This window comes from Cornus florida, unplaced genomic scaffold (assembly GCF_030987335.1).
Source record: "Cornus florida cultivar Cherokee Brave unplaced genomic scaffold, ASM3098733v1 CherokeeBrave_3.0.0_Hap2_Chr05, whole genome shotgun sequence".
Taxonomy (NCBI): domain Eukaryota; kingdom Viridiplantae; phylum Streptophyta; class Magnoliopsida; order Cornales; family Cornaceae; genus Cornus; species Cornus florida.
In genome coordinates, this window is record NW_026775575.1 from 73,096,791 (window position 1) to 73,111,828 (window position 15,038).

Consider the following 15,038-nt stretch of genomic DNA (forward strand, 5'->3'; position numbering starts at 1 on the left):
TGATGAAGAAAGTGGCAACCCCAGGTGAGTGACTGGAAGTGAACCAACATTACATTGCAGCAAGGATATAATTGCACCCTTTGTGATGAGGTCCACCCCAGTGAAGAAAACCAAACTCTTACTACAATTAATTGACAACCCTGAGCTATTGAAAAAACCCTCCATAGCTGAGACCAAAATTTGAACAAAAGCAAGGTTCCCAAATGAGAACAAAAGCATATCATCAGCAAAGATTAAGTGTGTAAGGGACATCTTTCTGCACCTCCAATGGAATTTAAATGTGGGATTTTGGATAATAGCTTGGTTAATGGATAATGTAAGGACCTCCATAGCAATGACAAACAACATAGGGGATATGGGGTCCCCCTTGCCTAAGGCCTCTCTTCCCTTTAAAGAACCCAAACAACTCTCTATTCAAGGATAGGGAATAAGATGGTGTGGAGATGCATTGTGCAATCCAATGGACAAACATACTTGGAAAGCCAAACAATGACAAAGCATCCAAAATGAATTGCCAATGGACTGAATTAAATGCTTTCCTAAGATCCACCTTAATGGTACAATTGGGGGCATGTAAGGCTCTATGATAACCATTCAAGAGTTCATGTGCCATAATAATGTTTTCAGTGATGCTTCTCCCCTTAACAAATGCATTATGAGTAGTGCTAATGATTGAAGGAAGTACATAGCTGAGTTAGGTAGCTAGAAGCTTGGAAATGCACTTATATAAGATATTACAACATGATATGGGCCTGAAGTCATTGACTGAAGTTGGGTTTGTTATTTTGGGACCAAAGCTATATAGGAACAATTGATCTCTGAGAGTATTCTACCAGAAGTAAAGAAGTCTTTAACTGCAGCAATAATGTCACACCCTATGATGCTCCAAGCATGCTTAAAGAAACATGCATTGAAACCATCAGGCCCCGGACTCTTAAAATGATGGAAGGATAGTATGCACTTCTGTATATCAATATCTATTGGAATAGCACTGAGTTCGTATAGTAAATGGTTTGGGACAGTTTTAGAGATCAGCCTAGAGAAAGAGGCCATACCTGGGTAAACAGAATGACATTGGCCTAAAAGATTCTGGAAATGATTGAGCAAGGCATTCTTCAGATCATGTCCCTGCAAAACACCTCCATTGGGATCCGCAAGTGACAAAACCTTCCTTCTATTAGCTTTAGATGAGAAACTTCTCATGAAAAAGGCTGTGTTCTGATCTCCTTCTTTCAACCAGTGAATTTGTGCCTTCTGCTTAAAAAAGATCTTCTTTGCAAGACATAGTGTAGAGAAGTTGGATGCAAGGTCTTTCTCAATCAACCTCATCTGATCATTTGCAGGATTAAGATCAAGATTCCTCTGACACTGATACAACTCATTCCTGCAGGCCTCAACCCTCAGTGAGATAGAACCAAACTCATCCTTGTTCAGAAGTCTGAGTAGAAACTTAAGTGCCCTAAGTTTTTTAACAACACAATACATTCTTGTGCCAATCACCTCCATCTGCCATCCTTGAACCACAATGTCTAAAGACTTAGGGTTGAGGGTCCAGAAATTGAAAAATCTAAATGGAATGTTTCTCCTAGGAGAAGAAATACCCAATTTAACCACCATGGGTGAGTGGTCTGAGATCCCATGTGGTAAAAAATTGCACTCAGCTTGTGAAAACACATTCATCCATGCATGGTTAACCAAAACTCTATCAAGCTTTCTAGAAATGTTTGCGTACCCAAAACTATTATTTGTCCAGCTGAAGAAAATCCCATAAACTTCAAATCCTCAAGCTCATTTTTATGCAAACACTGCTTGAACTCATGCATACCTTCTGTCTATCTCAAAGCATTCCCAAATGATTCATTCACATGTAGCAACACATTGAAATCACCCATTAGAATCCAAGGCATACTAGTGTCACATTGTTGATTGATACTTCTCCAGAGAGGTCTTCTTTCTACTGCAGTATTGAAGGCATAAACAAAAGAGGCCATACATTTGACCTTAAGATCCTTGAGAAAAATTGAGCAGTGTATAGCTTGACTAGTTTCAGTAAAAGACAACAAAGACAACAATGCAGGGTTCCAAAGGATCCACACTCTACCCATAACAGATGCTGTGTAATTACATCTAATCAACCATGATGGAGCAATGACTTTATGGATGCCATCCAAATTCACACAACAAACCTTAGTTTCAAAAAGAGCAATAAGACTTAACTCAGAATCCCTAATTAGCTTCCTTACCTCTACTTGCTTGAGGGGAGAGTTCAACCCTCTAATGTTCCATGCTGCCCAAATCATTGAGAAGATGAAGATGTGAGGCTCCTCAACCCTCTAAACCCCTTAAGGGTGACCACATTAGTTGCAACCTTGACTTTGTGCATCCCAATCCTACTCTTTTTCTCAGACTTGGAGTGTTTGGAGTGCACTGGCTTCCTTGGCTTGGCTGCTTTGTTTAAAACTGGGGAGTATGTGGGATCATGAAACTTGAGTTGGACTTGGAGACATCCTGCTCCTCCGAATCAGCCAAATCTTCTGTAACATCTTCCTGCACTCCCTCTGGAGAGCACTCATCACCATTCAAACCCCCAAGAGCTGCAAAATTATTGGAGGTTGCAATGGTCTGAGGGACAATCATGAAATCCGACAGTGTAGCCCTCTTAGGCCTTGAAATGGGCTCACAATGGGGTGAGGCTGGAGCTTCAGTGGCCTTCTTATGGGGGGAAAGGCCAACCACAAGGTAGATAGCCTTACTTTTGTCTGGATTACACGCCCTTGGATTCCCTAACGGTTGATAAGTGCTTGTGGAAGTGGGATTGGGGGGGGGGGGGGGGGAAGGGGGTGTGAACCACACCCCGCATTCCCATTCCTGGTTCCTCGAAGCAAACATTCTCCTTTGATGTGGAAGTCAGGGCCTGCGGATCAACTGCAGTACCTTCAGCAAAAGGGTTGGGGATAGGAAAGCAAACAGTAGTCTCAGAGATTCTTTTCTTCCTTTTAACCAACTCTCATAGTTGGCCAGAGTTGTCAGCAGCATTAGAAACTTGGTTACCTTTAACACTTCTCGACCCCTTGCTACCACATCTATCGTTAGTGTGGCCAAAGGAAGAGCACAGAGAACAGATCAAAGGAAGCCAGGTGTATTGACCTCTCAAAAGTTCAAATTCCCCATTCTTTTTCCTGACTTGAAAGCTACATGGCAGAGGAGAAGAGGGAGTAATGTCGACACACACCCTGGCATAATCAATTCTACTCCTATTTCGAGTATTAGTATCTGCAAAAAGAGGTCATCCAACTGCACTTTCCATATAGCTAAACCCCAATGGTGACCAAAATTCCAGTGGCACATTCCACAATTTGATCCACACTGAGATGGAAGTTGATTGCTCTGTGTTAATTGGTTATGGAGCTGGTGGTGAGTCTGGATTCCAAACCTTCAGTGTGATGGGCTTACCACCTAAAAACCATTGTCTACCAGCAAGGATACTGAGACAACAATCCTCATTATCAAATGAAAAAAAGAACAACCCCTCCTTATTCACCACAACCTTCTGCAAACCTCTATTGCCCTAAAGCTTGTGGGCCGAAGCTGAGACTTGTTTGAATCGCATCTTCCTTTGGAACGTCCCCAAAAGACTCTTCCTCCAATAGGCTGCACCATCCTCCCCAACCTCCTCTGGTGGTTCCACAAGCAAAAGGCCATCTTTTTCACCAGGTTCAAAGAACTGAAAACTCCACCTGTTATTAGGAGCTTGAGCCACAGAAGCCCAACTTCTAGAATCACAGTCCATCTCCTTCCCTTTCAAAAGTGGTTTTTCATGTGGGTCAGTGCACAAAGTGAGCTCATGCAACCGGTCATCAAATTTCCTGTACCCGTCTTGCTGAGGTAGTTGAGAACTAGAAGTGTTTTGGTTAGGATGTAATGGGCTTGGTTGTGAAGTGGCCCCCCCCCCCTTCTGATTGACAAGGATAGGCTGACCACAAGTAGCTGACCTATTCTGTGAATCCCTTAAATCCAGAGATTTAGCAGATCTGATGCAATTTGAATTAAGGGGGGGAAAACTCAAATCCCCACCCTCACTGTCTTGGACCGGCGGCGCGTGAGCAAGCTTTACAGCTCCTTCACAAGTGTTTGATGGAGGAGGTGATGCCGAAGCTAAGGGATTGAATGCCACTGGAGTCCTAGTCACCCTCTCCAATCTTGCAACAATGTCCTTAAGAGACGTTTAATCAGCTGGGAGCATAAAAGGAGGATTGTTCCTGTATCTTTCTGTCATGAGCTCCTTCTCCAAGCATTTAATAACCTTCTGTAGCCTACCCACCTCTTCAATAAGTTCAAACTTTGAGAAGTCCATAATGGAAGCATCGATTCCCTCCGGAAGATACACAACATCATTGATGACCACGTTTGAGGGGTTAAGTACCCTGTCTGTTGCAATGCATTCAGCACCCTTGACTTGGTAAACCCAGTGATGGATGGAGGCCTTGGCATGAGCCTAGATGATGGGAGAGGTTTCTTAGATTGCACCATCTGATCATCGTGAGCGTGAATCTTGGTTTGCACCGGTTGTGCATCTTGAAACTTGATGGATCCTGAAGACTCCTATTAGGGTGCAGTGGAGGCTTTCGAGATGAGAACTAGTGTCACACTTGTTGATTCTTTTTTTTAGATTGGAATGAGTCAAATTTATTTATTTATTTATTTATTTTATTTTATTTTTAACGAAAGGAATGAGTCAAATTATGAGAGGTGAAATAAGTCGAGTGGTATTTTTTTTTGGTACAAGGGTTGGTGTGGGTGATATTAAATTTGAAAACTTAAAATAGGGGGAAAGTACTTTTATATTAAAAGAAAATAATGTAGGTAGATTTAAAATGTAATGGTCGGAGCAAGGGATCAATATATATATATATATATAAATGTTCGTCTGTTTAAACCCAGAATAATTGCAATGCCAGTAACCTCTTAAATGCCGTGCCGAACCATTCATGATACATAATTAAATAGTCATAATCATATACTTGAGTAAATACAAAGTTTCATGCTTTACACATTTATGCTACCGCATACTTAATCTTAATCACAATAATTTACTACTACATACTAAATAATGAAAAATAATTTTTTTTCCTCCATGAAATTACTAATATATATATAATTACAATACAAGATTAACTTATTTAAATTATCGTTACACATTAAACAATTGACTACTGAAATATGGCTTCTCTATCTTTAAGCAACTTTTCGATCACTGTCTATGGCGATCTTGTGAGCGGGTATAAGAGGCAGTGATAGACTATCACATTGAGCGAGTTACATGTGCACAATCCTACATCGTCTGGGTGTGAAAAGGAAAAGTGCTGTATATGTAGGCGTGTCACTCCAATTGATATTAGGCTTTTTGGGATAAAACCCAAGAATAAAACTGTGCGAGTTCGGATTCAAAATGAACAATATTATACCATGTGGTGGAGTGGGTTGACAACGTCAGTACATCACTCTATGTATATCACGTTTCTCTTTTATTCTCTTTCTTTTTATGACATGTTATTTACTATATATAGATATATCATTGTTTTCATTATATAGAATTTATAGATTTTTTCGATTTATTTATATAGATAGCAAAAAGAAAAGAAAAAAAAAATTATAAGCAGGGCTGGCCTGGGCGGGGTGGGCACGGGTACATGTATTTCAAATCGATGCGGGTATCGATTGTAAAATTAAAACCTATCGTGAGAATGAGACGGGTATAGATTTAGGCAAATTCACTCCATACCTGCCCGTTGCCATCCTAAAGAGAGAGAGAACACTTGCCCAAAAAAAAAAATAAAACAAAAAATTAACGTTGAAACGCATTTTTTTCCTTTAGGACTTCCCAATACATACGGAACATACCCATTCAAATTCAAGTCTATTAGTAACCCTGCTGCATAGTCAACATTCAAAGTCCTTTATCAAGTTAAAACCATGAATATTTCAACTCAAAATGTCATATATATATATATATATATATATATATATATATATATATATATACACACCAGTTGTTTGCTTGATGCATATATAAATACACCCCTCTCCCAGCATCTAATCTCCATTCATAATTGTGTTTTAACAACTATATACTCTTTGCATATACGCTTATCACCAAGATGAAATATCCAAGTATTGTTGTAGCCATTATGGCACTACTTTTCCTTCTAAGCATCAAACCATATGAAGCTAGTAGGGTCCTGAATGAAGGGACAGTAGGGTTAGGGTTGATGAAAAATGAATATCTTTTGATACAATCCCTGCAGAAAAGTCCAGTCGTCCTTCCGGCACCAAACCCGGGCACCAGCAAGACTCCCAGCACCAATACCATCAGCCAGAAGGGCTTTGCCAGCCATACTATACCTCGTCATCCTCCTCCTGCTCCATACCCACAGCGCCCTCATGGTTCTATTTGGTAAATAAATAATCCTGCAAGCTGTCATTAATAACAATCTCATGCACAGAACCTCATAAACACAATGGCCACTGAACTATATAAGACAGGAACAAACCAATTTGTAATATTTTTTTTTTTTTTTTTTGTTCTTCATACGTGTTGGGGTGTTTTTATTTATTTATTTGTAATGCGTAACAAAAAGAGTACGCTGCTGTTGTGTGTTTTTGTATACTCGTGACAGAAGAATTGGAATAACAAGAAGTGAATTGTGTTTAAGTTTTTGTTTGTTATTGTTGTTATTAATTATGAGAAATTAATATTTTTTCTCATGTCCAATAGGTAATTAACATATTACATATAAATTTCGTTTTTATTGAATTAATTATTAGTGTCAAATGTTCTAAAACTATTTAATAATTTTTTTGTATCAAAAGTGTATTGGGCCAATTGGCATGCAGAACTATAAACATATAATTTTTTTTATGTCAAGACAGAAATAACGGGTCAGAGAATAAATATATACATATATATATAGAGAGAGAAAGAGAGAGAGAGAGAAAATCTAAAGAATTGAAGACCTCTCTCTCTCTCCACACACCACAACAACACAACTGTACTTATTTTTTTACATCAGTTCTCTCTCTCCTCCATTCCCTTTAGATTTCTTCATTAATAAAATCCTTGTTTCAAGGTGGAAAAACCAGCTTAAGAAGAATATTATTCCTTCAATTCGACATTTAATTGCCTAATCTTCTTGGCCATTTACAATCAAATAAAAATGAATTTTGTATTCTTCATTGTGTTCTTAGCAAGCTAGCTTTGGTAACACCTGCGTTTGCGATTGAAGTTCAAGTATTATAAACAAACATATTTTGGCATGCCCCATGGTGAGACAAATATTAAGGAACTTGGAAGATGTGAAAAAAGAAAAAAATAAAAAAACAAAGCAAATCACTTTTATTTTTCTAGATCAATCCATTAAAGATAATACTGTAGATTTTTACACACAAATGTTACATGTGTGGAAAGTGAAAAATCATATTTTTCATGGGGACATTTAAGTATTCCGGTTGCCTCCTCATCGATAAGGAGAAACCTCCTACATAACATAAAGACAAAACGATCTGTGTTCTTTAATTGGAGTTAGAATGAGAATCCCTTTTGATCCTAATCTCTAACCCTATCTATATACACGATATTCGGTTATTCACACACAAACCTACAAAATACAGAATAATCTAGAGTGAGAGATATAGGGTTTCCACAAAACTATGTATTTCGGGGATGTAAAGGGAAGGTTTACTGGTATTCAAGGCTAAAAGAGGAGCAATCCAATTCACTGTTATTCTCGGAATGTTGACGATTAATCAATCATTTAAAAGGTATGAGATCTCTTTTTTCATACTTCTTGATTTGATAAAAAATCACGTAGTTAAGATCCAGAAAATTTATAATCGTGTTCGTTTTTCCTTCATAGGTGAGTATGGATTCAAATATTAAACCCGTCGTAGGTTACGGGACGAGTACGGGTATTGAGAAACATCTATCCCGCCCCACTCTTTATACTTTATTTTATATATATATATATCATTATTTTCATTGCATAGAATGTATAGATTTTATCAATTTATTTATATAGATAACAAAAAAAAAAAAAAAATGAAAACGGGGCTGGCCTGGGCAGGGCGGGCACGGGTATACGCATCTCTTACCGGGGTGGGTATGGATTTTGAAATTAAAACCCGTCGCGGGTACGAGGCAGGTATAGATTTGTCCACAATTATACGAATTTAGGCAAATCCGCTCCATACTCACCCCATTTTTCTTTTTCTCTCTATTTGTAAGATTTCAATCTAATTACATGTTTTTTTTTTTTTTTTTTTCTTTAGATTTATAAAAAATAAAAAATAAAAAAACAAATTGACTTTTAGTTATTTTAACTACCCAAACTATTACATGCTGGTGTCATTTTAATGGAATTACCTGCAAATGAAAGGTGAAATTAAATAAATAAATAAAAATGAAAAATGAAGCTAGTAGAATGACAGTAAGGTGGATGAAAAATGAAATTCTATCGTGAAATTAAAATATAGATATATATACAAAATTCAAGAACAAAATCGTGCGGGTTGTGTCTCACTACCATTCAACTCTAGGGATGAAAAGAAACCATGAGAGAAAAACTCCAGTCACCCCCAAACCTTCTTCATCGCCGGCCGCTTAATCACCTTAAACCCCCCTTCCACCCAGTACATACTGCAAAATCACAGCACTACGTACATCCGCTTAAACCAGCCCACTAATCACCTAATTTGAATTCAAAACCAGAGATTACCACTCCCAATCTAATCCTTAGAAAACCTTCCACACATACCAAACTCCCCACACCACCCAAACCTCCATTGCCTACTAAGAAACCAGTTCTTAATGTCACTGATGATCATCTCCATCCACGTCCACCTACAGTTACGGGAGCTACTAAAGAAAAAGTAAGGTGTGCGCTGCAAAATGATAGGTTCTTGAACCCCAAAGGTCTTAAGATCAACGATGTCGTCCTTCTTCCTGATGGCATTGATGCAGGTATTATGGATGCTACAAGGTTTCAACTCATTGAGGAAGTTACGAAACTCAGGTCTACCCTGCAAGCGAAGGAGTTGGAAATTGTTAAGCTGCAAGCTTTGTTAAAATCGCAGGTGGCTGCGCTGATTGATGGTCGTGGGATGGTGCCAGAAATCACTGATCATGAGTCACAAGAAAACATTTCTAATGCTGCCATCCAACTGAGTCATGCAACCATGGCCAAAGCATTAACTCCATACCAGCATTCATTATGCCTGAAAGAAACAGGAATTCATTCGGCCCCATCTGCAGTTAATGTACCCTTGATGCTTGAACCGCCTCCGTCGTCACCCCACAACGTTGGCCATAATGTAACTCACGCGCCTCCACCAGCTCAGTCAGGGGTACCCCTGGTAATTCACAAGCCAATTCAAATTTGAATTTGGAAGTAACAGTATCCAACCACATGCTTGAGCAGATGCCTACGTCACAGCCTACACTCACTTCATTGCAGCCTACACTCACTGTAATTCACCAGCTTAACCAAGTCAACACTCCACTGCTGCTGGAACACAGTAACCAAGATAACCCCAATCCCAACTTAACCAAATCCTCTTCCTTCTCGTTCCAATGTAACCAACCCTCATCCCAACATAACCAACCAAAGAACCGAACCACTAACTAGCCCCTGATACCCCATGAAAACACCAAAGATGATGAAACCAACCACAAAGCAGACATCTGGGCCTTTGTGGCTCAATCACAAAAGCAAAATGGAGCTTTGAGTACTTCAAACCCCTTATCCAAAATAACGGTGTGATTGTTGAGCCTCCAGAAAGCATCTTTGAAGATGGTGACAGCTTCTGGAATGAGTGCCTTCTTGGTAGTTTCTCCAAAAGAATGCCATTCAAGTTGATCTCAAGAATTGCCCGCAAAATTTGGGACTCAAAAGGGTCTACAAAAGGTCATTGTTAACAAGGAGGGCACATACTTCTTCAAATTTGATTCACTTGACAACTGCAGGAAGGTCCTTGGTGGGAGACAATGGAAATTCGCAGGTATGCCTATTTCTCTTAAGCTCTGGCACAAGGAAACTACATCAATTGCAATTGAATCAGCAAAATTTGCTTCCATTTGGGTCAAATTTTACAATGTCCCACTCAACTACTGGTCACCCAAGGGTCTAAGTTACATTGCAAGTGCTATTGGAAAACCTCTATTTGCTGATACGAATACTCAAAACATTGATAGAATTGATTTTGCAATGGTTTGTGTTGAAATCACACCCCTCTCACCCCTACCTGAAACCTTCCATGTTAGATCAAAAGGAAACAAATTAGAGGAAGTCAAGGCTGTCTATCAACGGTTACCAGAGGTGTGTACCAATTGTGAATCATTTGGACACACAAGTGGCCAATGTGCCCACTCCTCCACAAACATTGTCCCTGAAATTACCAATCCCATCACCAATGACAAGGTCTCTTGTGAACAAGAGTAGAGAACTGTTGCAAGTAGGAAAAAAAAGAAATCTAGTTGCACTGCTATCCCAAATCCTTTTGGTCAATCAACTTCCCACACACCCCAGCATGAAGCTTCCTCCTCCAGACCGCATCCAATCAAGGCAAAAAGCAATGTGTGCATGCCTGAATTAGAAATCCTTCCCACAGAAACTACCACCACTAATATAGTGGCAAATTTTTGTCTGCCTGATCGCTCCCTTGTTGATCTTCCACAAGCTATGCAATTCAAAGCACTGGACCTAGTTGTAGACCTAACTTGCCATAATTTGACAATTGAAAGAGAGGTTGCACTTCCTCCAGCCTCCATCCCCATATCCAACAATTTTGCTACCTTGCAATTTGCTGAAAATGCAAGTGGAGAGGATGTTTGTGCTATCAATGGTGATGATATTTCAGAAGATGAAGATGCATCCAACCAAGACTCTTATGATCCATCATACTCTCCAATTGTCAACAAAGCCCTGAAAACCAGGAAACCTTCTCTTGGTAAACATTCCAAGACAGGAAAGAAGCCAAAGATCATTAAGCCAAAGTTGTCTAATGTGTCTACTCTCAAAGGGTTTAGGGGGTTATGCAAGCTCACTAGCTCCTCTCAATGAATTGGGCAGCATGGAATATTAGGGGGTTGAACTCTCACCCCAAACAAGTAGAGGTGAAAAATTTGATTAAGGATTCTAGTTTAAGCATGGTTGCAATACTGGAAACAAAAGTTTGTACACTCAATATGAACACAATTCACAAGTTTATTGCCCCTAATTGGAACATTAGATGTAACTACCTTTCTTCAACAATGGGAAGAGTGTGGGTACTATGGAATCCACTTGTCATGTCTCTTATTGTTATGTCTGAGAGCAGTTAAGTGCTCAATTGTGTTGTGTGGTTGAACGACCTTAAAGTTAGATGTCTTGTATCATTGGTTTATGCTGCTAATACACACACAGAGAGGTTGCATCTGTGGAGGAGCCTCAGGCAGTACAATGAACCTGGTGTCCCTTGGATCCTTATGGGCGACTTTAATGTTACCCTCAGTATTAATGAAGCTTTTGGTGGTGCACCAAGGTGGTTTAAGGGGATGGAGGATTTTAAAAACTGTGTTTTTAGAAATGAGCTTGAAGACCTATGATACACTGGAATATTCTTTTCATGGACTAATAGCAGCCTTGGAGCAGCTAAAACCTCAAAGAAACTTGATAGAGTGCTTGTCAACCAAGATTGGATGAGCATGTTCCCACAATCCTCAGTTGATTTCCTTCCCTATGGCATATCTGACCACTCGCCAATGGTGGTTAAACTTGGTTTAATTGCTCTAAAGAAGAACCTCCCCTTTAGATTTTTCAACTTCTGGGCTGCAAGTGACAAATTTCTTGGTATTGTTCAACAAGGCTGGTAGCTGTAAGTCCAGGGCACAAAAATGTTTTGTGTGGTTCAGAAATTGAGAGCTCTCAAACACCCATTGAAAATACTGAATAGAAATGATTATGGTGATATTTCATTGAAGGTTGCAGCATGTAAAGAGGAGCTTGCACAATGTCAAACATGCCTTGACCAAAACCCTGCAGATGACATGCTGAAAATTAATGAGAAAGAGATTGCAAAGAGATATGCTGATTTATGCTTGGCTGAAGAGATGTTTTTTAAACAGAAAGCTCAGGTTCATTGGCTTAGAGTGGGTGACCAGAACACAGCTTACTTTATGAAGTGCTTCTCTTCAAAGGTTAACAAAAGGAAGACTGTCTCAATTGAGGACCATAATGGAGAAGTGTTGCAGGGGATTGATCTTCAGAATGCATTCCTTAATCACTTTCAGAACTTGCTGGGACAGAGCTACAATTATTATCCAGGTATGTCATCCTTTTCCAATCTTATTTCCAAATCTGTTCCTGCCAACCTCATCCCTTCACTCACTGACATACCCACAGATTTGGAAATCCAGCAAAGCATTCTATCCATCAATCCTTATAAAAGCCCTGGTCCTGATGGCTTTAACTCATGTTTCTTCTCTCATGCTTGGCCTATCATTGGCCAAGAAATCATAGCTGCAATCAAGGATTTTTTCATCTCAGGAAGAATGCTTGCTGAAATCAATTGCTCTTACATTGCATTTGTTCCCAAAGTCCCTAATCCCACCACTGTCAATAACTATAGGCCAATATCCTGTTGTAACCTAATCTACAAAGCCATCTCTAAACTCATTGCCAACAAACTAAGCCTTGTCTTACCTTCAATCATAAGCATTATCCAATCTGTTTTTGTAAAACAAAGACACATCACAGATAACATCCTTCTCGCTCATGAATTGCTTAATGGTTATCATAAATCACCACATCTCCCTTCCTGTCCCCTCAAAATTGATCTTAGAAAGGCATTTGACACCATCCATTGGCAATTTATCCTTGATACTCTACAACTCTTTGGTTTCCCACAGCTTTTTATACACTGGGTTTCACAATGTATAACCATACCTTCATATACCATTTCACTCAATGGACAGCTATGTGGGTTTTTCAAAGGTAAAAGGGGGGGTTAGACAAGGTAATCCCATTTCCCCCCAACTTTTTGTACTTGCCATGGAGGTTTTAACTTTGTCACTTAACATGGCCATCTCCCAAAGCAATAGTTTCAAGTACCATTGGAGATGTAGTAAACTTTCCTTTTTCCATTTAGCATTTGCTGATGACATTATGCTGTTATCTTATGGTGACTTATCTTCTGTGGGAGTGCTTCACACTGCACTGAGTAATTTCATAACCTTCTCTGGACTCTCCATTAATTGTTCCAAGGGCCAAGCATTCTTTGCAGGTGTTGATCAACACACAATGAACAACATTGCCTCCTTACTGCAATTTGAGATTGGTAACCTACCAATCACATACCTTGGGTTACCACTATCTTTTGCAGCTCTCAATGCCAATGATTGCCAGATTCTAGTCCAGAAGATCACAACCAGAATTAGCCAATGGACTTCAAGATTTCTCTTATATGCAAGAAGGGCACTACTCATTAAATCTATCATCTTCTCCATCCAAGCTTACTGGACTCAAGCCTTCATCCTCCCCATGAAAGTTATTGATCAAATCAATCAAATTTTGAGATGTTTCTTTTGCTCTGGAACTGATCTCAAGAAGACTGGTGCTAAAGTTGCTTGGACAGCCATCTGCAGGCCAAAAAGGTTTGGTGGTCTTGGGTTTCCTTGCCTTGAGCTCACAAATAGAGTGTCAAGTCTCAAGCACTTGTGGAGCCTGTGTTCTAAAAAGGATAGTCTATGGGTGGCATGAACCTACAGGTACCTCATTAAAAACAAATCCATTTGGACTGTCAAAGCTTCTTCCAACAGTTCAGGATTTTGGTGAAGGTTGCTTTAGTTGAGGAGTATGGCAAGAGGCTTGGTTAAGCACAGGGTTGGAGCTGGGCAGAGCACAAGCTTATGGAATGACTACTGGCTCCTGAATGGTCCCATTGCAATTCAACTTGGCTTCACTGATGTGGAAATTCTTCAACTGGATCCCCAAATCATAATTGATAGCCTAATTTCCAACCATCAGTGGACCATCCCTAGCTCACTACATCATATCCCATTCTTCCAAAGTCAAGACTTCAATACACAGCTCATTAGTTTGTCCCTTCCAACCACTGATCCAGATCATGTGGAATGGCTTCCAAGCTCAACAAAGGATTACTCTCACAGACTCACTATGGATTACTTTGCAGCTCATTCTTTGGTTTTTGCTTGGGTTCAGCTTATATGGTTCAAACACCACATCCCAAAGCATGGTTTTATTGCTTGGCTTGCCCTCAAGGAGAGATTAGTAACACTGGATACTAAACCAATGCAGAAGAAACATTATACTAATGCATGTTACCTTTGCCTATCAGCTGAAGAATCTGTGGACCACTTATTTTTTAAATGTCCATACAACAACCTTATTTGGAATTTCATTCAGCATGTTACAGGCTTCTACATCAATCCTAAAAATTGGAGAGATCTGATTTCATGGTGCTCAGCAACATGGACACAGAACCATTTCATTACACACAAGCTGCTTCTTTCAAGTGCCATCTACTTCATTTGGCAGGAGAGGAATGCAAGAGCATTCAGGAACAAAGCAGCCTCAGCTATTCACATCATCCACCTAATCAAGGGTTGCATCAGAGCAAGGTTTTCATCCCTTAAACTAAGGTCTGGTTCAGAAATTAGGAAGATTGGATCTCCTGAAGCTCTCCACCAGTTATTTCTTCAAGGTTGTTCGTATGCAAATGGTCAATCTTGATTCTTAATTGATTAGATGGTATTATGCTAATATATGATTGTTGAGAATAGGAGATATTGAAAACAGATTTGAAATTGCTAAGTGGAACAATTTACATTCTTGAAAAGCAGTTGTGGTGTATTAGAAAATGTATAGGTGCTGTATCATATTCTGTTATCTTCTTTGGTGATCCTGTGTCATAACCCTTGGCTTGTAATGTCCTTAATGGACCTATTGTACATTCTCCTTTTATTTATCAAAGCTTACCCTTTTACC

At 39.4% G+C, this 15,038-nt stretch overlaps 1 protein-coding gene across 1 annotated transcript; it reads left to right on the forward strand.

The window, feature by feature from the left end:
- The first annotated feature begins 13,886 nt into the window (after positions 1 to 13,886).
- On the forward strand, positions 13,887 to 14,783 carry LOC132309472 (uncharacterized). Its single transcript, XM_059807777.1, has one exon. The coding sequence runs from the start codon at positions 13,887 to 13,889 to the stop codon at positions 14,781 to 14,783; it is 897 nt and encodes a 298-aa protein (XP_059663760.1).
- Positions 14,784 to 15,038: the final 255 nt, after the last annotated feature.

Coding starts and splice junctions, on each gene's coding strand:
- LOC132309472 (XM_059807777.1), top strand. CDS start 13,887: ATGGCAAGAGGCTTGGTTAAGCACAGGGTTGGAGCTGGGCAGAGCACA.